Genomic DNA, 27188 nt, shown 5'->3' with positions numbered 1-27188 from the left:
ATTTTATGTAATCGAATTTTTCCATTTCTGTCTCGTTCTTCAGAGATAAACCTTCTATAGAGAGTAGGGTCAAGCAGAGGGGGTGTATGGATGAAAAAGTGTTACATTTATGTTGCCTTATGCATTTTGCGCCCACACACACATGTTCTGTCCATAAATTGTGGGTTGAAACTTGAGGAAGGGGCTCATACTAGACATCTCAGATGGATATCTGGTCAACAGAAAAGTCCCATATACACAGGGTTCAGGCTTGGCCAGGCCACCAGAGAATGCTAAACAACTCTAAGACTTCCAAGACTCTCTCTCTCACTCCAATATCAAATATCTCTAGTGTATTAGTCAACAATCCTTCCCTACACACATACATATCCAACCAGTGATGAATATGTTTGTGTCAACGTCTCTCTCTCTCTCTCTCTCTCTCTCTCTCTCTCTCTCTCTCTCTCTCTCTCTCTCTCTCTCTCTCTCTCTCTCTCTCTCTGTCTGTCTGTCTGTCTGTCTGTCTGTCTGTCTGTCTGTCTGTCTGTCTGTCTGTCTGTCTGTCTGTCTGTCTGTCTGTCTGTCTGTCTGTCTGTCTGTCTGTCTGTCTCTCTCTCTCTGTCTCTGTCTCCCTCTTTTTCCTTCTTTCTCTCCCCCTCTCTCTCTCTCTCTCTCTCTCTCTCTCTTGCTCTCTCTCTCTTTCTACCTCTCTCTCTCTCTCTCTCTCTCTCTCTCTCTCTCTCTCTCTCTCTCTCTCTCTCTCTCTCTCTCTCTCTCTCTCTCTCTCTTCCCCATCTTCGGTGGCTGTCGCTTGGCAGTGCAAACGCTGCATTCAGAGTCCACTGGGAAATTCCTGAACAAGGCCCAAAATATGCCGGCGCCGCATAGGAACAGAGGTCAAATTAAATTTGGACGTGCATAATTGGATGCTTGGAAATAGGATATGCATTAACATCAACAAGCGACATCTGCGGAAGGCATTAGGGAGTTGTATTGCCGGCAGGATGACAGCGAGAGACTGGAGAGGATAGGAGCTGGTAAGAGGAAGTGTAACGGACTGTGTTAACAGGAGCTGGGATTTATTACAGCTACGCCATGGGACACCTATTGACGAAGGTCTCCCATCAGCAGACATAATCACAGTTATAATATTATAGCTGGACGTGCTCATCCATCAAGTTCAACCCTTATTTTCAGCTCTTCGGTGTTAGGTGCTGGGGATCACTTTCACTCCCAAGCAGAAACATTGCAACTATCAGAAATTAAATCAAAAACGAAAAGCATTTACATGGTGTTTAATTACTTTACTATGTAAAAAGTACTTCCTGAGTTACTACTTCCTAAGGGACATTTCCGGAGGGATTCCATTGGAGACAGAAATAGCAGCAGGCTACAAAGATGATATGGGAGGGGTTGGGTGAGGGGGGGGATGGGGGGAGGCTGAAAAATAGCCTGGGCAGCATCACTCCTCCTGGGTGCTTGTGGCTGAACCGTCCCCCCCTGTTATGGAGGTTGTGCCCAGAGAGATGATGGTTATATGATGGATGCAGGTAGTGGGGACAGAACTTTCCACATCCTGGAACGAGATTCCAATGTCCATCTTCAGAGCTGGGTCTACCGATGAAGATTGAACACACTTTGTGGAAAGTGTGCTAGCCTTCGGGCATCATAGAGGAGCGTTGAGTGTATTTGCTCTGGAAAGGGAACCCGCATATTGTTGAGCTGAGATCAGTTTATTCAGCTGTTCTGCCAAACCAAAGACTCATTAAGAGCCTGAATACAATCAGGTTAAATGACGAGTGGATGAAACAGAAAGACTACTAATCAGTGGAATATGCCTTTATCAACAAGAGGTTTTTCTGCATGGTCAATTCTGCAGGAGAATCTAAATAATCTATCTTGTGTTTGATTTGATTGTAGTTTTATTTGGTTAGCACAAAAATCTAAAATGAACCCAGTGTTAAAACAAGTACATTACCAATACATATAAAATCAATCACATGTGTAAATAGTAAAAGGGTTTTTCATTCAGTACTTTGGAGGATATTGTAGCAGACCCTCATGGCTTGTTGGCTATGTGATATCAGAGCTAACATGACAGGAGTCTGCATCAACAGTGCTGATCTCTATATGTGTGTGTGTGTGTGTGTGTGTGTGTGTGTGTGTGTGTGTGTGTGTGTGTGTGTGTGTGTGTGTGTGTGTGTGTGTGTGTGTGTGTGTGTGTGTGTGTGTGTGTGTGTGTGTGTGTGTGTGTGTGTGTGTGTAAATCCCTGTGAGGTTAGTGCCATCTTGGGTGCTAGCATCAGTAAGCTTTTGGATCTGTAGTTAGTCTCCCTGCAGAGAGAGAGAGAGAGGGAGAGGGAGAGGGTTAGGGAGAGAGAGAGAGAGAGAGAGAGAGAGAGAGAGAGAGAGAGAGAGAGAGAGAGAGAGAGAGAGAGAGAGAGAGAGAGAGAGAGGGAGAGAGGGAGAGAGATAATCTAGGCTACTGCTAATTGCCAAAAATGGCAGAATATTGCCACAAGGATCAACATACTTAATAAACCCACACATAGCAAATTGTACGCACACCCATACAGCCAGTGATTTAATTAAAAAACTTGAAACATTTTAGAACTTTGGACTAATTTCAATGGCAGCCTGCCCTCCCCAACCTTCCGTTCTATAGCATTTGATATTAACTTATTTTACAACCGATAAAAACATAACAACATAAACTCACTCTAGACACTCACAAGTATCAAGATTGACACAAACTAGACCTTTCTGCTGGTAAATTAGACCTTTCACTGCTGGTCAATTAGACCTTTCTGGTGCTAAACTAGACCTTTCGTCAACCTGGTAAACTAGACCTTTCTGCTGGTAAACTAGACCTTTCTGCTGGTAACCTAGACCTTTCTTCCACCTGGTGAACTCTGGATCCCTGGCAGGAATTGAGGCTGACCTGATTTTAGCTGACAGCCTCGCCCGGCGAGTTCAACACCCCGGTCCTACACGTTTCAAAGGGAAGAACTGTTTTGAATAAACATTGTTCAGAGGGTTACACCTACAGCAAAGGGCTATGGCATATACCCAGATTTCAAGTCTGGGATTAATGAAGGGCGATCTTATCTTATTTCATCTTATCTTCCAAAGACATGTGCTGTGTGTTTGTGATGATGAAGAATCCCTACAGCACGTCAGCTGTCCTTGAGATGTCTGATAACATAGTATATGGGTCAGCTTAGCTCAGGAGGTAGAGCTGGTGAGCGGGTTGAACTAGCAACCAGAAGGTTCAATCTCCGGCTCCTCCTAGCTTAGTGTTGAGGTGTCTCTGAGCAAGACATCTAACCCTAACTGCAACCGACGAGCTGGCTTTCGCCCTGCATGGTTGACTCCAATGTCGCTGAGTGTATGAATTGTTGTAAGTTGCTTTGGATAAATGTCAATTTAAATGTATGTGACATTTCCCCAACAAGATTTGGTAGGTATGTAGTGGATACATCTCTCTCCCTCTCAAATGTGTTTATTTTAATTATATTGAATAAAGTCTATAACATAGAATCTATGAAACCTCGTATTTCTGGTGCATCGTGTTATCACTGCTGATTTCCTGAGACGTTGTTGCTTAGCCTGATGAGTCATGGCTATAATTTATACCCTGAAGTCTGTCTCCTCATGGAACATTTAATTCAACCAAATCTTTCATAAGCATCCGACTGAGGCTCTTTCCATTGCTGCAGAGTAAACATAAATCCACATTTTTTCTAAATTAATGTAAATATATCTTGTTTTGACATAGGCTTTTTTCCAATTTTTGTAATGGTTTTGGAGAGAGAGTTTTTTGAGATAACAGATTTTTGTTTATTTATTAGACCTTTTGGAGATAAGAGATTTTGGAGATAAGGCTCATGATTCATGGATCGTCACCTGGTCAGGTGCTACCAAAACAATTAACATCGACATGGATCTGGCTGCTTCATTAGCTCCACTGTTTTGACACATTTAAACAGAATGGTCCTTAAATGAGTGTTGCAAGCTCTGCCTGCAATAACACACACCTCACCCTCACTAATTGGTCATATTAAATTATTAGCGAATGTAATATTTTGTTTATTTCCTTAAGATATGGACTTTCCTTGATGGGCCCTGATTTAAGCACCAAGTATGATGTTTAAGAACACTGACGTTGTCACACGTTGGATTGCACACCCAGATATATGATGGGTAGATCATCTTTGCTGCCCATACTGGACTATACCAACGTGTATGCTGATCTATCCATCATACATTTGGTTGGACACTGATTTTGAAGGATTGTTATGGCTAATCAACATCACAGACACAGACAAGCCAGTGTTCTATAAATCAATTCATGAGATTTTGCTCTGTAAAAGGTGCATTACTACTCTGGAGTGCAACTAGCGTGAGAGCGGTCTTTTGATGAGCTGGAAGATGCTGATTGGTTGTGATGCGTATAGCAGGGCCTTGTGTTGGATACCTAATCCCCGTCTCCTCGCCTGATGCCGGTGTTTCCCTGTAGGTGTCCTCTGTTCAAAAGAAGGTCACTCAAATACACCCCACCCAGGTATCTTATCAAGGCCCATACCCATGCCTCAGATTATACCCATTCATCATAGTTGTTTTGACATTGTATTTATGCTGTTTTCATCATAATTGGATTTGACGAAATGGTGAGGTACTTGAAAATCCATAGTTTGTCCATTTTATACAACAAAGTATGATTAATAAGCCACGTTTGCATTGTTTTTGGCTCTAATACTGAGAACTATTAAACAGCTCACTCAGCCATCCCTCTGAAGTTTGAATCAATAGGCAACAGAACCTGGGCAGTGCAAGATGAAAGCGGAACTGATCTGGGACAATAGCACCTGGCAACGCTGTTAAATACAGAACAGATTGCCAGATTCTGTGTTCTGAATTATCTTGAGTTAAAAGACGATGGTGACGATAATTAGAACTTTCACTTTTGATCGCAGGAGACATAATAATAATAATACAGGAACAAGTGTTTTAGACTCTCATATTACTTAGTAACTGAATGACTTAACTAACTTAACTTGAAGGAGTAGCAATTACTTAGTCCATGACATTTTTTTATAAAAAGCTGACCTAGTGGTTTATTCACGATATGACCATCCGTCTTTCTTAACTGTTTTTTCTTTTTATTCTATTTGCTCAATAAATGCATATATTTAAAAAGCTAGTTAGATTACTGACTCAATTAATCAAACTATTACAAGTCAGCCAGGGAAACCTAGTTGGAGAATCTGTAAAGGACGTCATGTAAATGAATCCAGCAAGTTTATTATGAGCCATGAAAACATCTTTCAAAACCAACAAACACAAAATGACATTTCCAACCTGCTTTAGCTCAACTATCAGCTTTGATTATAACATACACATGTTACATATACTGTAACATCAGCGATAGTTTCTGTAGATCAAAATGCAGAAACTTTTAATCTGGAGACATTTTTGTTTAATTAACACAAGGTTGAAGTCCATGCACTGAACTGTGGCATTATAAGTGTTAAAATATTTTTCTGTATGGATATCCAACGGTTTTCCATTGATAGAAGTTTCGGCGTCTTCTTTCAAAGCAGATTAAATGTTTCCCTTGCTCCAATGTTGCTCTCCCACAGTTTCCCACTCTGCTCTGGGGTTTCTGCTAAAAGTCTGTGACCTATGCCGACCTTTGACTGTCAACATGAAGCAGAGAGCTGACGCTTCAATGTCAACTCTGGGCACACCTGTTTTTTTGGAATTTCTTGCAAAATATTATTAAAAATAGTCACACACTTCTAGATAAGCACAGCCCCCGATGCCAAGGTGATGAGTAGAAGAAGCCACAGGAGTCACCGTCTCAAAACGAACCGCTGTGGCATGGTAGTGAACGTCCCCATCTCTAACGGACCACGTCATATGTTTGTTGTCACAGGTGGATTTGGCTGGGATAACTTAAAGGACGACCAAGAGTTGTAACTCATTCATTTTAGATGTGTTTGTTAACACATTCAATCAGTTCATTCCTGGTACTCAATTAGAAATACAATAATAATAATAATAATAATAATAATAATAATAATAATAATAATAATAATAATAATAATAATAATAATAATAAGGAGAAAAAGAAAGTTGATAACCATAAAATATTACAGTGAATGGTGAACCATATTTATGCCAGGACTATGTTTCCTGTATGCTGTATTCTTTGAGCTTTAAACATTAAATTACATCATCAAATGTAAACATCCTTACAATCATGTTTAAATTGGCGGTGTAGGGCTGCAAAAATATATATATGCATATAAACACGGCAGGTTTTGCTCTTTTCCAACGTATACCATTCCACCGTTGATATGATATACGTTTGAAAGCTGAAACCCAAAACCGGTCAAGCAAAAATAAACATTTGTTCTTCCTACTGAGGTCTGAACAGTAGGTAGTAGCATGGCATCGTGTGGGACTAAGAGATGCAATGGTACAACTTTGGTCTTGGAAAGGAAAAATAAAAACAAACAAGATCGCCAGCCGGGGTAACGGAGTATCAGCCCTATGTCATTGTTTAGATTAAACAGGGCATGGCTGTTCTTCTCTCTCTTGCACTTTCTGATGAAATCCTCTTCCTGTTCCATCGCCTTCATTTCATTCCCACCAGCTCCTTACACCCTTCTTTCATGGTCCACCTAGACCATCCCTTCACTGCGTTTACTCCTCCACACCACAAGGGCGGTCATGAGCAGGGTGACCATCACTGGGACCATGATGAAGGGTCCCAGGATGCGGTTGGGAGGGTCCTTAAGCATGCGTCCCGACAGCGAGCAGTCGTGGAAGTAGTCTCTGTGGACCCTGATGAAAAAGTCGTCCACCAGCCGGTTGGGCCAGAAGCACCCCATCTTCAGCGCCACCAAGAAGGTGCAGTTGGTCAACTCACTGTAAGCCCTGCAGGAGATAGGATAAGATAGGATAATAAAGTATTAATCTCTTTGTATGACAAAAATACTAAAGCAATTTCCAATGCCCTCTGGTGGTCAGACATTAATAAGTGCAACTTTGAGAGCAAATATTAACAAGTTATCAACTCTATAGCATAGCAACAGAATTTGGCATTGTTTGTGTCAGATAGGAACAGGGACCAACTTTACAATTGAATACAAACTCTTTAGATCGATCTGTGTTTGGATTTCAAGTTCCAGCTGAATACCAAAGAATATTCTCAGTAAAGCGAGACCAACCTCGCTCATCTTATCACAATGTGAGCTAAACCAATTTTGGTCTGTCCACACTGACAATATAATATCATAACTTCGAAGGCCAAAAGCATCGACAAAACGTTTTAAAACGAATTTTAACAGTTTGAAAGAAAGAGATCAGATAACGAGGAGATGATTCAGGTTTATTTGGAAATTTGGACCAGATTGAGGATTAGTATTAGTAGAAATAGAATGTGGAAATATGTTCAAGCAAAATGTGTCATAAGGATAATTTATTAGTACGTTATCCTTATTGGCAACTGCACGAGTTTAGGAGGGTCAACCACTGTTTAATTAATCATCACAAACGGCCAATAAGTATGTGTGTGTGCGTGCGTGCGTGCGTGCGTGCGTGCGTGCGTGCGTGCGTGCGTGCGTGCGTGCGTGCGTGCGTGCGTGCGTGCGTGCGTGCGTGCGTGCGTGCGTGCGTGCGTGCGTGCGTGCGTGCGTGCGTGCGTGCGTGCGTGCGTGTGTGTGTCTGTGTCTTACTGACTATAAAAAGGGCCATATGATCTCAAGCGAATGAGGTTACCGTAATAAGTGATAGCAATGAGTCACACGAGAAGCATGGATTCAATCTCTGCAGAAACGGTAAACAACAGACGCACAATACACACCCACATACACACAATTGTGTCGACAATAGGGTCTATCAACCCTGAAGGTTGTGCTCAGCTTGTATGATTGCTGTCATTAATAACCAACAATTGTCCCCATTTAAACGCCCCAATAAAGGTTAAATTCATCTAACTCTGATCTGCGGTTTACCATTCCAAATGCTTTAGATAATTAATTGCTGTATGTGGTGTATATGTATAACTTGAGATGCAATATGACTTCTATACAGGTAGCCAATCCAAGTCCCTTGATGGCATGAGGTCTTAATTTGTACACGATTTGGGGTATCGCTGTTGTAGTAGTTTTGAGTCAAAAAGTAAAGAAAAAGTGTACTGTTTTTAGTTCTGAAATTAACTTTTTCAAATTAGAAGACAAGGAGATAGGTTATACGTCACATAGAGCCAGTTGAAATAGTTTCTCCTGTGTCACACTTTAGAAATTGCATAGAAATAGATTTACAAAGAAACCCTCATATTTCTTCGTTTCACATTTCCTGTGTAGTCTATTTGATACGTTTCTGTGGTACAGAACATACGTATGTGTAGGGCAGATAAAAGAGGACCCTGCTTGTGTGTGAGTGTGTGTTTGAGCTTCTGTGTGTACGTGGGTGTTTCTGAGTTTGAATTTTTGTGTGTTTAACTGTGTGTTGGTGCATGGCCATATATGCAATGTTGTATGTGTACGCACACGCACACACGCACACGCACACGCACACACACACACACACACACACACACACACACACACACACACACACACACACACACACACACAGGGATTACATCAAAAAATGTAAGATGTTTAGTAGAAGAAAGTGTGTTTGCGTTTGAGTGTGTGTGTGCCTGTGTGTGGGAGGCTTTAAAACATTGTGTGTAAAACACGTTTGGCCAGCAGAAGTGAGCCGTGTTTAACCTCAGACCTCAACGCCGAGCCCTCTCCCTCCCTCCCTCTCTCTCTCTCTCTCTCTCTCTCTCTCTCTCTCTCTCTCTCTCTCTCTCTCTCTCTCTCTCTCTCTGTCTCTCTCTCTCTCTCTCTCTCTTCACAAGCCAACACCACACTCCCCCCGACCTCACCAGCGCTGCTACTGACAGCCTTTCCACACATCAGCTCAGATCTCTGTATCAACTGAGAGCAGAGAGCGGGTGGCTGGGGCTCCACGCACACACACACACACACACACACACACACACACACACACACACACACACACACACACAGGCTCACAGATGCACACGCGTAGGCCAAAACAAGCACATACCCTCGCCACGACTCCAGCAGCGGGCAAAACAACCTCCAGACGAAGTAAAAGAGTGAGACCAGGGTGGAAGCATTGACGTCAGGCTGGAGGAAAGAGAAAGGATCGCAGAGAGAAGGGCGTCTACAAGGTGTTGAGGTTCACATTTAATTCAACTGAAAGAACCAACTCCACATGCTTCACAGACGCCCGGATCACAGGAGCCAAACGCTGAGAGATTGAAAGCGATTTGCTCCGCTTACTGCAAGGTGCCACGTGACGGAGGGATAAATAAGTAAACAGGGCGCCACGAGTCCGCGGCGCCGGAGACGGCCGCTCCGATGAAGCGGGAAATAAGTCTGGGCTGCTGGGTCCCTGGGGGCTGATAATGAGCCAGCCACGCACGCCTGGCCAGCCACGCACGCCTGGCCAGCCACGCACGCCTGGCCAGCCACGCACGCCTGGCCAGCCACGCACGCCTGGCCAGCTCGCATCTCTGTGGACACGTATAAGTGAACGCAGTCTGAATCCTGTTACTGTGTTCATCCTGAAAACAGTCTCGATTCAGCCTCCATCCGATTCTAATCTGGTTTGAATTAGGCCTGGATAGAGTCTGAGTAGTCTGAATACTCTGAATACTGTCTGACTTCGGTCTGAATCCAGTTTGAATCAGGTCAAAATCCTGTTTCAACACAGTCTAAACCCTGTTTGAATTCTGTACACGTACAGTCTGGACGTAGCCTTAACCCAGTCTTAATAATGTCTGAACCCTGTTTGGATACAGTCTGAACTGACATGGGGTTCGAAACCCACAACCTCTCGGCTGGGAGTCAAACACCCTCTCCACTAAACCATCACATCCGACCGCCTCTAATGTCCACCGTTCCGTCTGAGGTGAGCAGAGCTCCTCGTGGAGGTGTACCATGTCTGCTGTTTACTTGTAACCCTGTAGCCATCTGATCGCAGCCGTTTGTACTCTGACTGGTCTGGGATCGCTTACATCCGCCGTTAACACTCAGGAAGGGACTGTTGCACTCACTACACACACACAGACACACAGACACACGCACACGCACACACACACACACACACACACACACACCCACACACTTTACAGTAGTGTTTAAATATCATCATATCTTCATTGCCATCTAAGCTATGACCTATAGTATTACAGGTTTGAAAAAACGAAATCCAATTTATAAAACTATGAGGAAACCTCGACACGTGAACTTGGCTGTTCGATGCTGTCTCACAAAGTATTATTGTGAGTTAATTGGACCAACGTAGTACTCTCTCTGAAAAAGTAACTCAACTGTCACCATCTCCAAGCTTTGCCTTTTAAAAAGTCCTATTGAGATTGTAACCACCAGAAGTTTCCTCCTAGCAGCCCAACCAGACTCTGAAATAACTGCTGATTGTAAAGGGCCAGCAGCTGAATGAAATTTTACAGGGGATATGAAATTGGTGTTATCAGAACCAAAAGAGATTGGACCACGCCTGAGAATGTGTTTCTGCTTGGTAAATGTACCTCTGAAGGGTACATCTGCAGGCAGTTGACCTTGCCAAGCACCCCCCTAAGTGGCTTTGCTGGGCTCAACTTGATAAAAAATAGCTTGATAAAAAATAGGTCTTTATCAAGTTGAAAAGACCAACCATAAAATTCTCAATTTTTTATAAATTAGGAAATTATACATTAGGAAATCGATAATTAATAATAATAGTTGAATACAGCTGTATTCAATAATAGCTGCAATAATATATGTTTAAAAGGAAATGATTCACGAAATGTATGACACATTAATAATTATATATTAGTTATTAATAATAGTTAACTCACTATTTTAAAATGTTTAATGTTGTTCAGTAATTTTTTTAATGTACTATAATAGATATAATAGATTATTGGGTTGTGACCAAATATATGTGTGGAAATAGGGACATCCAGGTTAGTGAGAGAGGGGAAAGAGAGTGAGGCGGGAAACACTAGAAATAAAGGACAATTAAAAATTGTGGATGTAAAGCATTCAGTTATTATTTGTTTTATCTTGTTTCAATGAGGATGAAAGAGGGTGTAATCGCACATTGTTTGATTAGGTACTTTCTCTGCGAAATCTATAAGCCGATTAGGACTTCAGCTCGTCAGTTAGGTTGGTTTAAATGAATAGGAGTATACGAAAAGCATAACCCTCTCATGGAGGCTGACATCCTCCAAAGGGATGAGCGTCTTCCATCCCTCTGATGCGATTTCCAACCCGTTCGGAGGATGCTTATCCCGTTAGTTCAAAGAAACCCCCTTTTTTGGAGTGTCCTCTTCACAGCTTTCCAATAGCTGCGGGCGCTACCTGCCCTTGTTTGGCCATTGGCATGTGTCATCCAATGAATTACAATTCATTATGAATGAAATATGAATTCAAGCTTTAAGTTGCTTTAAGAGGCTAGCTCTCTGAAACACCTAACCGATTAATGAAGAAAGTAAACTTGGTATCGGCTATGTGTATTTTATGTGACCATATCTCTATAAATCCATGCCTACTAGTTTCTGTGGTCCAACTCGTGTTTTAAACAATGTATACTGTCTGTGACAAACCATAAACATCTGATCCAATAGTTTCATTATCCAACGATATACTGTGTATGGTCAAAGTCGTGTGGTTTGAATTGAAGCCGGTAGCCCTGTATCTTGGAATAATAAGATATATCAATAGAAGAAGTGTTCATATAATGTATAAAACAAATGTGTCTGTTATGGAACAAATTAATTATGATGTAGACCTAATAAAGATACTGGCCAACCTATAAGACCTACATTTAAAATTGAAATATCCCAATAAACAGAGTAAATGTTTTTTTATTGCTTGTGAACATTAAAAAACACCACATTTCTAGCTATAAATATATTTGTGAGCGCAACTGTAGCTTATGTACATCTGCATCATCACAAATCGTTTTCACCCAATCAATATCTACCCGTATTAATGCACGTAAATGTCACTGACTCACTCCCGTACACACCAAGTGTTTTGCTCCTTGCTTTGAATCATTAGGGCTGTCAGTAAATACACACAGAGCTTCTATGATACCCTTTAAAATAAGCTCTGATATACATATGGGGTCCCAATCTCCAGCGCCCCCATATCGCTTTTCTTCTGACAAATGTACTAATCGTAAGTCGCTTTGGATAAAAGCATCTGCTAAATGCCCTAAAGGTAAATGTTAATGTAATGTATGTCAGGCGACCCCAAGTGGAGTCCTGGCCTCGAGGTTGGGAACCACCGCCTTAAGCTGTCTCTAGCACTACGATGCACCCACGCCAACACACACACGGCTCATATGTCTCACGCTGGGCAGTCGTGGGAGAATGCAGCTTAACGGGACTTTTCTCCCTTGTAGCACAAGTAACAGGCGCACACAAAAATACACACACAAAAATACACACACACACACACACACACACACACACACACACACACACACACACACACACACACACACACACACACACACACACACACACACACACACACACACACACACACACACACAGTTCTCCCAGTCTTCAGTCTTGAAAGGACCACTTAAGCGATGAAGATTCCATCCCTCACACATGGTTTGCTGGGTTAAGAGATGAGGTCAGTAGGCGGTCTGTCTGTCTGTCTGTCTGTCTGTCTGTCTGTCTGTCTGTCTGTCTGTCTGTCTGTCTGTCTGTTCTGCCTCTACAGGGACCCCCAGCCTGTGTAGAGCAGCGGTGTTCAAACTGTGGGTAGCGACCCATAAGTGGACCACGGCAGGAGGCAGAGCAGGATTGCCCCAATACAATTTCACTTTTGCACAAATGTAAAGTGTTTTTTCAGAAGCCGCTGACCTCAGGCTGACGACATGAACCGTTCATCTAGGTTCTGCCCCCTTATTACGGTCAGGGCAAGAGGGGAGGCTGGTACGGTATTGTTTTCTATTTTATCATGATCGTATTAATCTGAACATCCTTTTTTGTTTGGCAATTTTAGACCCTGTGCAGTGGGACCAAAGCCACCAAAGTTTGTATGGTTAAGTGGCATCTAGCAGTGGGGTTGCTGATGGCCACCAACTGAACACCTTTTGAATTCCTTACGCTTTTATGCAGTGCTAACTTTGGTAGATGCCATTTTCATTCTTTCATTTATCAATTCATTAATTGGTTGGGGCGGCAACTGCCGCCCCAACCAATTAATGAATTGATAAATGAAAGAATGAAAATGGCATCTACCAAAGGGGCTACTACCCAGGTAGTTCGATCCTCGTCTCCTCATAGCCGAGTGTCGAGGAGCCCCTGACAAAGGCACATAACCCTAACTGCTCCCGATCGCATGGTTGATTCTCCCGGCAGTGTGTGAATGGGTTTATGAACCGTTGTAAGTCGCTTTGGATAAAGGCTAAACGCCCTGAATGTGAATAGATTTAAAGCAATAGCCATGCTGGTATTGGACGACCGCCCAGTGCTAACCCATCCTCACTTTAATCATCAAGCCTTCTTCAGCTCACCACTTCAACACTCAAATGCGTCTTCCTGCATTTGTATCAACTGAGATCAGGGAAACACGTCTTTTGCTCATAACATAGCAAGTGTGCTGGGGGGAGGGCAAAAGACTCTGATTTAATGAAGCATTTCAACCGGCGCAGGATGTAATTCGTGTCAGCATTAGCAATGTTTTGCTAATGACTTTCCAGGACCCAAAGCCAACCATATGGGGGTAGAAGAGGGAAAACACACCAGAGGGATGACTCACAGTTATCGCTGCTTCACCGCCCCTGGGAGGCTACCACGACAACTGGAGAGTGCAGAAATATCCGTCTTAATTATTCCTAATTAGTCTCAATCAACCCCTGATGCTACGTATATCTCATGTTAAGCCCTTATTATATGATAATAGCTCATATTAACAGTTTGCCAAGAGGTATTTGCCTCATTTGAATGTCTGGAGGTATTTTAGGTCAAGCATGGACAGTCAGATTAGTCTTCATCATCGTTTAAAAGGAATGTTGCGAATGAAATCTGTGACTGAGTGAGTGAGTGAAAGAGTGAAGGAGTGAAGGAGTGAATGTGTGAATTGCTTGAAAGAGGGAATGAGTGGATGAAAGAGTGAGCGAATGGGTCAATGACTGCGCGTGATGAACCGATCCGTGGGGGAGTAACGGGCGCGATGGCGTGGAAAGATAATAACAGATCCTGAACGTGGATGTGTTATTTGAACGGTCCGTTGGTCTGTGATTATTGACATCGCCGCCCTCCGGAGCACAGAAGGGGGTCGGAGCGTCGAGGAGGCCATCGGATTATCTGGCTGCTTTTGGAACTGCTGCCAGCCACGAGAAAACGGCTAATTTGTGGAGGTTTCTCAACCGTGGTTGTGCTGTTTGTGTTTTCTAATCAAACAGGCTAAAATGGCGGTTTGGTTCCTTTGCACAGTTAAGCAATGGATCTTTCATCTTCTGTCTCTTCCAATAAAGCCTATTCTCTCTGAGCTTTATCTCCTATTGTGAATCCCCAAGGTAACACTCACCCACACACGTACGCACACACTCATACATACCTAACACCTTTTTAATGGCTTTTGGTTGTCCATAGCTTCCGATGATGACGTCCATTCCCCACGCACACACGCACACGCACACACGCACACGCACACACGCACACGCGCACACACACACACACACACACACACACACACACACACGCACACATCCCCATTTAACTGCACAGAGTGCTATAGGTCAGTGTCCTGGTTCTGTGTTCTGTGTTCTGTGTAAAATACAGCTCTGATAGGAACCGAGGAGGAAATGTCAAGCTCCTAAATAATAAAAGATACCTCCTGCCTAAGGTTAAGAAAACAGAGCGCAATGTTTCTCCTCTCCACTCCCGGTCCTGAAGGTAGGCGTCTGAGCCTGCTCAACAACTCCCCGTCTTCATGTCCACAAATACTACCAATCTTTTTATCTCAAAAGCTCATAACCAGCACTGGAATATTAAAAAAATGACCTTCGAGAGTTTGTATTTATTCAGTACTTATTTCCTTATTGACAACAGACTCATTCATTATTGTGTGATATTCATAATGAAATTCATTTGCAGCGTCAATTGGTGAACTGTCGTTAATGTTTTTTTAATTGTAACTAACATACACTATTGATGTTCCACTATTGCCAAGGGGAGTGAAAGAGATCAAATCCATCTTGACTGATAAAAAGTTCCCATCGAACAGTCTTAGCGAAAAGAAAATACTAAATTATGGTAAATCATAAGATATTACAAAACACATTGTGAATTTGGTTTATTTATAAAGCCCCTATCTATCAAGCCAACAAAGACATTTTCTGTGGGAAGTTGAGTCTCAAAATTATGACCTAGTTGAGAGAGAGAGAGAGAGAGAGAGAGAGAGAGAGAGAGAGAGAGAGAGAGAGAGAGAGAGAGAGAGAGAGAGAGAGAGAGAGAGAGAGAGAGAGAGAGAGAGAGAGAGAGCGAGAGCGACTTTTTTCCAGGGTCCATTTTTAAACCATTCACAGAAAATCGATACATACAAATAAAGAGTTAAGAGCGCAGTGGCGAAGTCACGCCCCTTCCGATAGAGCCCATGGGACATATGAGATCGAAAAATATGAATGGGTTTCAATGGAGAAAAAGTAATTATCTTTATATGCCCCGGATTACACATATGTTGTTTTGTGGATTTAAATTATACTTTTGTCACGATTCTGACCGTTTATTCTGCAATTGTTCAGTTAAAGGCTGTAGAGAAAACACAATGAGAAAGACTACACGTCTCATATGTGACGTCTCGCTCCCTGCGACTTGCGTGGACAAGAACGACAATCTCCCAATCTTCCCATCGGCATAACTGAAACTCTATACGTGCCCCGACTTATAATGACTTTCACCTCTTTCGATGCTTTTATCCTCCCCTTGGAAAAAAGCGGTGAAGTGGAGCAGAGAGATCGCCATGTCAGTACCAGAGTTCCAATTGCGGGTGGTGACGTATATCATTCGAGTCGAGAACAGCGAGGGGCTGTATTTCACAAAGCGGCCTCACACAAAACCTAACATTATCAAACTTCTTCGCAAATTTTTTTAGTTTTCTTTGCATGAAAGATTATAATTTAAATCCACAAACAACATATGTGTAATCCATGGCATATAAAGACTGAGACCAGAAAATAATTAATTTCTCTCCATTGAAACCCATTCATATTTTTCGATGTCATAGGTCCCATGCGCTCTACCGGAAGGGGTAGAGCGCATGTGACAACAAGTACAAGAGGACATATTTGTCACTTGTACGCATGCACGCACACACACACACACCCACGCACGCACAGAAACACACAGATAGAGTGAGAAAAAAAGACGGTAATACCTTCAGGGATTCTATTTTACAGATGGCCGCCTGGACCAAGTTTATAACCGCCGTGCGTGAACTGAGAATGACCTAATCCCTCTCCTTTGCACAAGGTTCATACAGTGATTTGTCGCCTGTCGCACACCTCTGACATTTAGAAACTCCAAAAGCAGAGTGTGCGACCTCCGTGTCCACAAAAACTTCACTGCAGAACTGCATCTATAAATGCACCAGCCCTGAGTGTGACAGGGACTATAAATCCCGCTTTAAGGTACCCCACTGTGCAAGAGCTGTGTGGTGTCACAGCACTGCTGCATTCTTCTTGTATTTATTATTTAGTGTGTTATTGGTGTCATGTATGCACGTAGCTTCTTGATCGCTACCATTTGGGAATACGTAAATGTGTCACCACATCTTTGTTCAAACCCAATCTCTCAAACAATCTCTCTCTCTCTCTCTCTCTCTCTCTCTCTCTCTCTCTCTCTCTCTCTCTCTCTCTCTCTCTCTCTCTCTCTCTCTCTCTCTCTCTCTCTCTCTCTCTCTCTCTCTCTCTCTCTCTCTCTCTCTCTCTCTCACACACTCATCCGTGTCTGGTTCTGACACCGTTTCTAAGCCAGGTTTTAATCATCTGTTGGAAGGGGACCAACAGAATCCCCCCGGGCCAGGGAAAGACTCCCACATCGGAGGGGAAGATTCAAGACCATCGGAGCTTATCAAGAGGTTTGTATAAAGCTTATCTGGTGTTTACATAGTTACTGTAAGTAAGTGTGTGTGTGTGTGTGTGTGTGTGTGTGTGTGTGTGTGTGTGTGTGTGTGTGTGTGTGTGTGTGTGTGTGTGTGTGTGTGTGTGTGTGTGTGTGTGTGTTTGTGTGTGTGAGGTCCAGTGTGTGTGTGAGAGTGTAGGTGTGCATGCCTGCATGTATAGGTGTTTGTTTGTGGGTGTGTATGTGTGTTTACGACGGGGGGGTGTGCGTCTGCATGTGGGTTTGTGATCAATACATGTGTGTGAACATTCGTTTTTCAATGCTTGTATCCTATTCACTTGTCCGTCAGTCTGTCTGTGTGTGTATGTGGTGTGATTTTCTGCCACTGCGTATACATCTTTGTGTGTGTGAGTGTGTGTGTGTGTTTGTGTTTGCCACTCACTCCAGTGTTTCATCCCAGTGGCACCAGTGGCTCTGCTCCACTTCCAGCATGTCCAGTTTAAACCGGGCCAGGCAGAACTCCTCCATAGCATACTCATAGTGGGGCCCACAGCCCAGCACACACACACACTGGCACGCTGGGGAGAGAGAGAGAGAGAGAGAGAGAGAGTATCAGTTAGTATCTACATTGAGAGAGAGAGAGAGAGAGAGAGAGAGAGAGAGAGAGAGAGAGAGAGAGTATCAGTTAGTATAGAGAGAGAGAGAGAGAGAGAGAGAGAGAGAGAGAGAGAGAGAGAGAGAGAGAGAGAGAGAGAGAGAGAGAATCAGTTAGTATCTACATTGAGAGAGAGAGAGAGAGAGAGAGAGAGAGAGAGAGAGAGAGAGAGAGAGAGACAGAGACAGAGACAGAGACAGAGAGTATCAGTTAGTATCTACATTGAGAGAGAGAGACAGAGAGAGACAGAGAGAGACAGAGAGAGAGAGATAGAGAGAGAGGGAGAGAGAGAGAGAGAGAGAGAGAGAGAGAGAGAGAGAGAGAGAGAGTATCAGTTAGTATCTACATTGAGAGAGAGAGAGAGAGAGAGAGAGAGAGAGAGAGAGAGAGAGAGAGAGAGAGAGAGAGAGAGAGAGAGAGAGAGAGAGAGAGAGAGAGAGAGAGAGAGACGTTGACACATACATATTCATCACTGGCCTGGGGGCCGGGCCCCTGGTTGGATATGTATGCGTGTAGGGAAGGACTAATACAGCAGAGATATTTGATGGAGCGTAATCCTATACAGCAAGATGCCATAAATGCTCCAGCGGGGTGTGTTGTAGAGTCGGCAAACAGAAGCAGCGCAGTTAGCACCACTAGCTGTAGTTCTGTCGCGTTCTGCCTCCATTAACCTACAATGGAGCTGGTAGCATCATCGCTACCAGTGCTACAAGCGCTATGCCGGTAGAGTTGGCAGTGCTCGTAGTACGCTATCGTGTGTGGGTCTGGGGAGAGGCCATACAACAGAGGAGAGAGTCATCCACAGCCACAGGGCTGTACACAAACAAACACACACACACACACAAACACACAAAGACACACGCACGCACACGCACGCAGGCACGCACATATACACACACACACACACACAAACACAAACACGCACGCACGCACACACACACAGACACACACAAACACACACAGAGAGATCCTGCCAACTCCTTCAATCTCGGAACGAACCCATGCGTGTTATAAAAGGCTTGTTTCTTCCTGTTATCTTTGACACTTCACTTGTTCCATTGTCTATCTATTACCACTAACATGGATGTAGTATTGATTTACACAACTGCTGGAAGGAAATAAAGGCTGCTCTGATATGTTAATCTGAGATGGTGCAATGCCAGAACACCAGTTGGCTCGTTGCATCTGAAACGGTTTTTCTATTGGGTCAAAGAGATGGAATGTTTCTGCATAAATGGGTGAAAGGATTTATCAGCATTCTGTTTTATCTTGATTCAAATATTTAGATCCATACTCCTTCAGAGGCAGCTTTGCATTCATCTTCAAGTGGAAACTATTTATATAAAGACTCTGAATCCATTAATTTGGACAGTTATCTGGTTGTAAACATTTTTTTTTTGTCAGTAAACTAACTGACAAACAGAGATGTGTTAGAGAGATTATATAATTTTGACATCTCTCTAAAGGTTTTGAAGCTAGGGGCATTTTGCTTTGAGGTTTACTAGAGGTTTATTTTGGGTTAATTTACTCATATTTATTCATATATATATCCTATTTGTTGAAATTATATTGACACCCTTACATATATCAGTTAATCAAATGCTCAGAGTATTTCTGGCCTGTGCAGGCCTTTCATGAGCATGTCCAAACATTTCATTCGGCTCGGATGACATTATTTGATGGCCTACCTGTGTGAGTGATATCCAGATTCCATACTGTGCATATAGTTAAATACTAGTATGTATATTAGCTACAGTTACAATTTGCTCTATATGTTAACTATATCTGTGTTCGATTGCAATCAATGCCTGAACCTGGATAATTTTTTGCATGGCAAATATGCAAGACAAATATTTATGTTTCCGTCTGGCCTGTGAAATGTAAACGCAAGCAATAAAAAGTTTATCAGTTGTTCTCTGGCAAGATAGTTTGCTGCATCATCACCACAGCTACTGCTTGCATTGAAAGAAAGAGATTTGCTATTAATTATATTTACATGTAATATTTGCTGATGGACATTCTGCTATATTCTATATCCAAATTACGGAAAACAAAACATTCACACACATACACACACACGCACACGCACACACACACACACACACACACACACACACACACACACACACACACACGCACACACACACACACACGCACACACACACACACACACACGCACACACAAAGACACACGATGGCACACGCATGCAGGCACGCACATATACACACACACACACACACACACACACACACACACACACACACACACACACACACACACACACACACACACACACACACACACAATGCAAACCCCTCATGCCTGTCTCAGGTTTTGTGAGATGAAATGCGTTTACATAAGAAGTGACTGTACAGCTAAAGTGCTTTAGATAAAAGCACTGAAAAACCATTAAACGTTCCCCTAATTAGCACAGACTATGAGACTGACGGGTTGAAATTGTCACACTAAAAAAATGAGTGAGTTTTTACATGCCTGCCTGTCAAAAAAACATTACCCATAATGCACCAGGACATGCTCTAATGTCTTTCTAATTGCTCCTCCTCCTCTTTCCTTTCTTAGGCTCTCCCACATCTTGTCGAGGTCTCGTCTTGTCTCTTATTCACCCCCCCCTCCTCTTCTCTGTCCATCTTTTTATAATCTTGCGTCTAGTTTGAGTTAAGATTCTTTAGTAATGTCCTTCATCTCTACCTGATATTGTCCTCTCCTCTCTCGCTCGCTTCCTCTGTCTTTCTCTCTCTCTCTTCTTTCTCTCTCTCTGTTCTCTGGATCCTTCTCTCTCTTACTCCCACTTGCTCCATTTCTCTCTGTCTCTCTCTCTGTCTCTCGCTCTCTGTCTCTCTCTCTCTCTCTCTCTCTCTCTCTCCCTCTCTGTCTCCCTCTCTGTCTCTCTCTCTCTCTCTCTCTCTCTCTCTCTCTCTCTCTCTCTCTCTCTCTCTCTCTCGCTCTCTCGCTCTCTCTCTCCCTCTCTGTCTCTCTGTCTCCCTCTCTGTCTCTCTCTCTCCCGGGATAATGCACAGGTGTGAAAAGAGTTGGCTACTTCCGCACTTCCTGTTCACAAAATAAAAGTCAGCACTCAGTACTCTGGTCAAAGCCATACATCAGGCATTCTGCTAATGTTATGCAGCTAAGTGCCAAACTAAAAAGTACTTATTCAAATTAAGAATTAAGAAAGAAAAGTATATGGCTAGGAGACCCCAAAGCTTGTTTATATTCCTTCAAAGTTGCAGACAGACTCTGAGGGGAGAGGGGCCAGAGAACTGAAGCGAACATCAGCGATAAAGATCAAGTGTGTGATGTGTGTGTGTGTCTGTGTGCGTGTGTGTGTGCGTGATCACAAGTGTGCGCTTGTGTTTATAAAGCTAAAGCACTCAGGAATTATTTTTACTCTTATAAGTATTTTCCTAAACACGTGTGTGTGTGATCATAAGTGAGCGCTTGTAAATCTAAAGCACTCAGAAATTATTTTTAAACGTATGTCTTTTCCACATCTCCAGCTACTGAGCACTGCTAACGTTGTGCTCAGCCAGTATCTCAAACAAACCCTTTCAAGGATGTATCTGATCTCCGAATCACCAGTGCCATGTTTTCAGTTTATTTTTTAACATACCAATAACAACCACAGGCTGCTTGTGAATTTTAATGCAACCCGTCTCAGCGTTTCACACCATCGCCAACAAGACCTGAGTCAAGCTGTCTTTTCTTGAGGTTCATATTCAGAGTATTGCTGACCACGACACTCCTCGACCTTCGTCTCGATCAGTCTGGGTTCCCCAACAGAGGTAGCCTGGCTATTGCCAGACCAAGCTCAATCGTAGATTGCACGTTTGTCTAGGGAGGCTGCTGTCATTTACTTCAGCACAAGAGGCGTCATCAACGGGCCTAGTTCAAACGACTGTACGCAATTGGCTGCTTGCCGTTGCTTCCCAGTCGTCATTGTGTTAAACCAGCCAATGGCGCGCCAGGGGGAACAGCCAGCTTGGTGAATGGCTCCCGCAAAAACTTATCGGAGGCAGAAATAAATGTATTGCTCTTCTCCAGACCCTTCTGCAGGGTGAATTCAAATCGCCGGCAGAAGGGGCTGGGGGTACCGAGTCTACCACAGAAGGCTTTTGAGAGGAACATCTTAATTATTGCTATGTTGCTAATTATTGCTACGCATAGCATTATATGATCATATGAGCAATGAAAGCAAAAGTCCTTTCCGACACAACAAAAGTTTTCCCTTACCTGTTTAAACGCTTGTTCAGGTTGTCTTAAATTATTTACTTATTTGAATAATTTATAATTTATTTTAGCTCTGAGGTCACAGCTGAAAACCCAAACCATGGAATCTGTCATACTTGTCTGTTTCAATAAAGTAAACCTGAAATAACTCAATGAAAAAGTAATGGTTGAAATTTGCAGTGGACCTGCCCCGGGCATTTCCCACAATGCACTGTGTTCATCTGTGTGTAATGTAATGCTTTGCCAGTGGCTGGCTGCGGGGGGTCGGGGGTGGGGTCGCGTGTCTGACTGAATATGTGTGTGTGTGTGTGTGTGTGTGTGTGTGTGTGTGTGTGTGTGTGTGTGTGTGTGTGTGTGTGTGTGTGTGTGTGTGTGTGTGTGTGTGTGTGTGTGTGTGTGTGTGTGTGTGTGTGTGTGTGTGTGTGTGTGTGTGTGTGCGTATAATTGTTTGTGCCTACTGCATACATCCCATGGGCATTGGGCACCGATCGATATAAGATCAATCATTCTTGAGACATGGGCCGTGTATTATCGATTATCATGACATTATAGTACAGGTTGTGAGGGCAGCTGTGGAGTGTGTGTGGATGATGGCTGGTTAAAGCAGCCTCACCTGGCCCGGACTGATAAGACACCTGTGGCGCATTTGTGCCATACACACAGGTTAAACCAGCGATCACCACACACACTCGAGAAATAGGAGCACAGAACACCTGTTCTGCGTGTAATATCGCTCATACTCCGGTACAATTAAGCAGTTTGAACAAAAGCAACAACAACTTCCGTCCTGGTATTGGAGGAGCCAAGTCAAGACACCTGGGGCTTGTGTGGCAATGGAGAACTGCTTCAGCTGCATTTTAAATCAATCAATCAAACGATTGATGCTAACTATCTGTTTGTTCATTAGTGAATATAAATTCGTCTCATGTGCAGGGAATGCCATTACCAGAAGGTCCTCACATTGAGTGTATGTGTGTGTGTGTGCGTGTGAGTATTGTGTGTGTTATTTTAGAACGGTTCTGTTTGAGTATGCCTGTTGTGTTTCTTTTATGTTATAAGTGTGTGTGTGTGTGTGTGTGTGTGTGTGTGTGTGTGTGTGTGTGTGTGTGTGTGTGTGTGTGTGTATGTGTATGTGTGTGTGTGTGTGTGTGTGTGTGTGTGTGTGTGTGTGCTTGCGTGTGTGTGTGTGACTCTAGTCATTCTGACTCCTCCGTCTCTCTACTCAAAAAACTCTGTTTCATCCCACTCTCTTCCTGCTGCCCACTTCCCTGCTAAAAACACTTAACATATTCCGTACGCACACTGCACACACACACACACACACACTCACACACACACACACACACGCACACACACAGGCACAGTCACATTTTGCTAAGCTTTTTGTGTACCTTTGTCAAATCCAAATCCATCTGCCAGAATGCATTATTTTCTGTCTCAATTGCACTCAGATTTGCCTTTATGCCTTTCCTGTAGAAAAGGCCTAAAGTCAATGCCTTTTTGCCATCTCAGCTGGGTTCTTTTTAGCTGATACGCTGGTTTACTATTCAGGCATTTTGCAGTTGTTTTTATTCAATGCGTCATACAGGCATTATTTTAAGGAGACATTATGTCATTAGGCCACAGACATTGGGGATCCCAGTGTCTCCCTATAGGGAGCCAAGCAGCCTCACCACGAGACCATTGGCTCCCAACTTCTGTCTTTAAGTGTTACCACTAAATCGTCAGAAATTGTCCAGAGCTTTCGCGGGCCACCTCATATGCAGACTTTAAGCAATAATTATATTTACTTAACAATATTTAAAATGTACGCAGTAACAGAAAATTATTTCAGTTACAGAAATTGATTTCTGTTACTGTAAATTTGTCCAGTTCAAGAATAGATTCCCAATGTTCCCTCGTGCCCAGCCACTGGTTAAACAACTCTGCAAATTAGACGGTCCTGCCCCTGCTTGAGTCACAGGCCATCTAGATGTAGGCCATCTAGATGTGGATTCAGGCCATCTAGATTTGGATGTAGGTCATTTGGCTGCCTCACTGCCCGGACAGACACACAGACGCACCGTTAGTCCGAAGCTAATGAGGCTCAAAGAGTAATGAGAAGGTATCCCATTCTGTCCCAGTCTCTCTCTCTCTCTCTCTCTCTCTCTCTCTCTCTCTCTCTCTCTCTCTCTCTCTCTCTCTCTCTCTCTCTCTCTCTCTCTCTCTCTCTCTCTCTTCTCTCTTCTCTCTTCTCTCTTCTCTCTCTCTCTTCTCTGTCCTTTTCTTATAAAAGCCTTTAAGCGCCCCGAATAAGAATCCTAATTGCTTTCTTTGGCGTTTAGTATTAATGGCTCTTGAAATAGAGAAGATGAAATAATTTCCATTGGACTGTTGGATTGGAAATGTGCACTCTCTCCAACTCTCCCTGATACTCACTGTCTCTCTTCCTCTTTCTCTTGTCCCTCTCTACTCTAGTGTCTCCTCCATCCATCCATCCCTCTCTCTCCCATCTCTTCTCTCTCTCTCTCTCTCTCTCTCTCTCTCTCTCTCTCTCTCTCTCTCTCTCTCTCTCTCTCTCTCTCTCTCTCTCTCTGTCTCTCTCTCTCCTTCTCTCTCCCTCTAACTCTCTCTCTCCCTCTTTCTCTCTCTCTTCCTCTCTCGCATGCTCAGGGTCTCAGTTTTTCTGTCGCTGCTGACTCACTGAACTGGCTTTAGGAGCTATTTCGTTAAATTACATTTATATATATATAATATTTTTTTTTTTTACTACTAAGTTCTGACGTCCTTTGTGCTTTCTGGGATCACAGTAAAAAGCTCACCCTAAGTCAGACTGGTTGGTGTAATACCCCAGCGGTAGAACCCCATCAACAAGGGTAAGGAAAAGTTAGTCCCTCATCTCCTTATCAGCTGAATGCTATAATATTATAGAATTATTATGCATATAAATATGTCTTTTCAATAAACCTCAAGGGGAAAGAGGGTCGGAAGAGATAAGAGAGACGAAAGAGAGAAGAGAATCCAGTCATTAAACTACAAGTCAAGGATCTGCTTCTTATGCCATCACTGTACCACAGACAGGGCGGCGGCCAATGAAGTGATATACAGTTTAACTTTTAATGTGTCCTTATGGGTCACAGTCAGGCTGTAATAGATATTCATGCAGCGATAAGATGTCAATCCACAGATGATAAATGATGCAGATGATTTCACAGTGGATGTGGTTCTCTACCTCTCTCTCTGTCTCTCTGTCTCTCTGTCTCTCTGTCTCTCTCTCTCTCTCTCTCTCTCTCTCTCTCTCTCTCTCTCTCTCTCTCTCTCTCTCTCTCTCTCTCTCTCTCTCTCTCTTTCTCTCCACAGTTCATTGTCACTCTACTGTTCTTTCAGACAAATAGACTGACCAGTTTTATCTTTTCAGTTTTACCGCTCTCGTATTTTATAGGACTTTTTGCCTTAAAAATACTTTTTTTTATGGAATAATTTTTAGGTTACATTTCTTAACATTGCATATTTTATTAATTCAATGAATATATATTGAATTTTAATGAACTTGATGACAGACTGACATACAGACCGACAAGCACTCAGACGGAATGACAGACAAATTGACAGACAGACAGAAAGACCATCAGACAGACAGACGCAGTCAGAATGTTTTAGGTCCTGATGCACTTGACTGTGTCTTGTACTGACATTAGTGCCTGTCTTCTTCTTCTCCTCTGTAGGTTTGTTCTCACAACACATCGTCTATTGTCCCTTATAACCAGCCCCGCCTCTCTCTCTCTCTCTCTCTCTCTCTCTCTCTCTCTCTCTCTCTCTCTCTCTCTCTCTCTCTCTCTCTCTCTCTCTCTCTCTCTCTCTCTCTCTCTCTCTCTCTGACTATCTCTTACATGTTCTCTCCCTCCATTCCCCTCTCTCCTGTCCCCACTGCGGCCCCCGGAGTTGAATTATTTAGCGGAACCAAATGTTCTCTTGAGTGAGCGGCACAGTTTAGATTAAGCTGCTGAACGCCGGAGGAACCAGGGAGCAAGGCGTTGCCCCTTCGCTCCGACCCCGCCAGAGTGCTCCTCGCTAGGCAGCCTGGTTTGAGCCGGCATCCCCCTGCCTGGACCCAATCCTCCTCCCTGTCTGGACCCAGTCCTCCTCCCTGTCTGGATCCAGTCCCCCTCCCTGTCTGGACCCAGTCCCCCTCCTGGACCCAGTCCCCCTGCCTGGACCAATTCCTCCCCCCTGTCTGGACCCAGTCCTCCTCCCTGCCTGGTCCCAGTCCTCCTCCCTGCCTGGTACCAGTCTTCCACCCTGTCTGGACTCTGGACCCAGTCCTCCTCCCTGTCTGCATTGCATATTTTGGAACTAGTCCCGTGTCGGGACTGGAACCAGTCCCGGCAGCACAGAGGGAGATGGGGCATTCTGAACAGAGTATGTCGTATTCCTGTCAATATGTTTATCCCGATGAAAAATATCACCACAATAATTAGAATATTGGGAAATTAGACATCCCCAAAAAGTTGGAACCTGCTCTTTTTGGGTTTGTTAGGATGATGTAAAATAGGTCAGGGCTGTCTGACATTGCTGTGATTTTATATCCTTTCCACCTTTGATCCAAACATCAACGATGTCACAACTCTGGGTTATGCTGAGAGAAATACACAGATTGTTATGTCTCGTATCAGCTATTGCGTCCTTGTAAAGATGAGCAAGAGATTCTGCTACGATGCTCTAGTAAACTGACCATACAGATTCTACTTGTCATTATATTAGCTAAGCTGTCATTGTTAGAAATCAGACACCGTACTGTCTCTGTAATAGATGTAATTGGTAATATAAGTATATGATTATACTGCGTTTGAACAGATGGACAGATTACTGGCCCTGTAAACAGAAAAACTGATGATACTGCCCCTGTAAACAGATGGACGAGTCGAGTGAGAAAACGCCTGTGGCAGAGAAGCAGCACACACACACATGCACGCACGCACGCACGTACACATGCACAGTTGCACACATGCACACAGACATGCACACACACACACACACACACACACACACACACACACACAGACATGCACACACACACAAACACACACACACACACACACACACACACACACACACACACACACACACACACACACACACACACACACACA

At 43.4% G+C, this 27188-nt stretch overlaps 1 protein-coding gene across 1 annotated transcript in view; it reads right to left on the bottom strand.

Annotated features, from left to right (window-relative positions):
• Positions 1 to 5251: 5251 nt before the first annotated feature.
• ramp1 (receptor activity modifying protein 1) overlaps positions 5252 to 27188 on the bottom strand; it is a 31788-nt gene continuing 9851 nt past the window's right edge. The window contains exons 2-3 of the mRNA XM_056579873.1: positions 17601 to 17736; positions 5252 to 6924 (exon numbers count right to left, since the gene is read on the bottom strand). Coding sequence (XP_056435848.1) covers positions 6669 to 6924; positions 17601 to 17736 — 392 coding nt within the window. The 3' untranslated portion in view covers positions 5252 to 6668. The remainder of the gene's footprint in view (positions 6925 to 17600; positions 17737 to 27188) is intronic.

This window comes from Gadus chalcogrammus, chromosome 20, assembly GCF_026213295.1.
Source record: "Gadus chalcogrammus isolate NIFS_2021 chromosome 20, NIFS_Gcha_1.0, whole genome shotgun sequence".
Taxonomy (NCBI): Eukaryota; Metazoa; Chordata; class Actinopteri; order Gadiformes; family Gadidae; genus Gadus; species Gadus chalcogrammus.
This window is presented reverse-complemented; position numbering and strand designations above follow the sequence as displayed.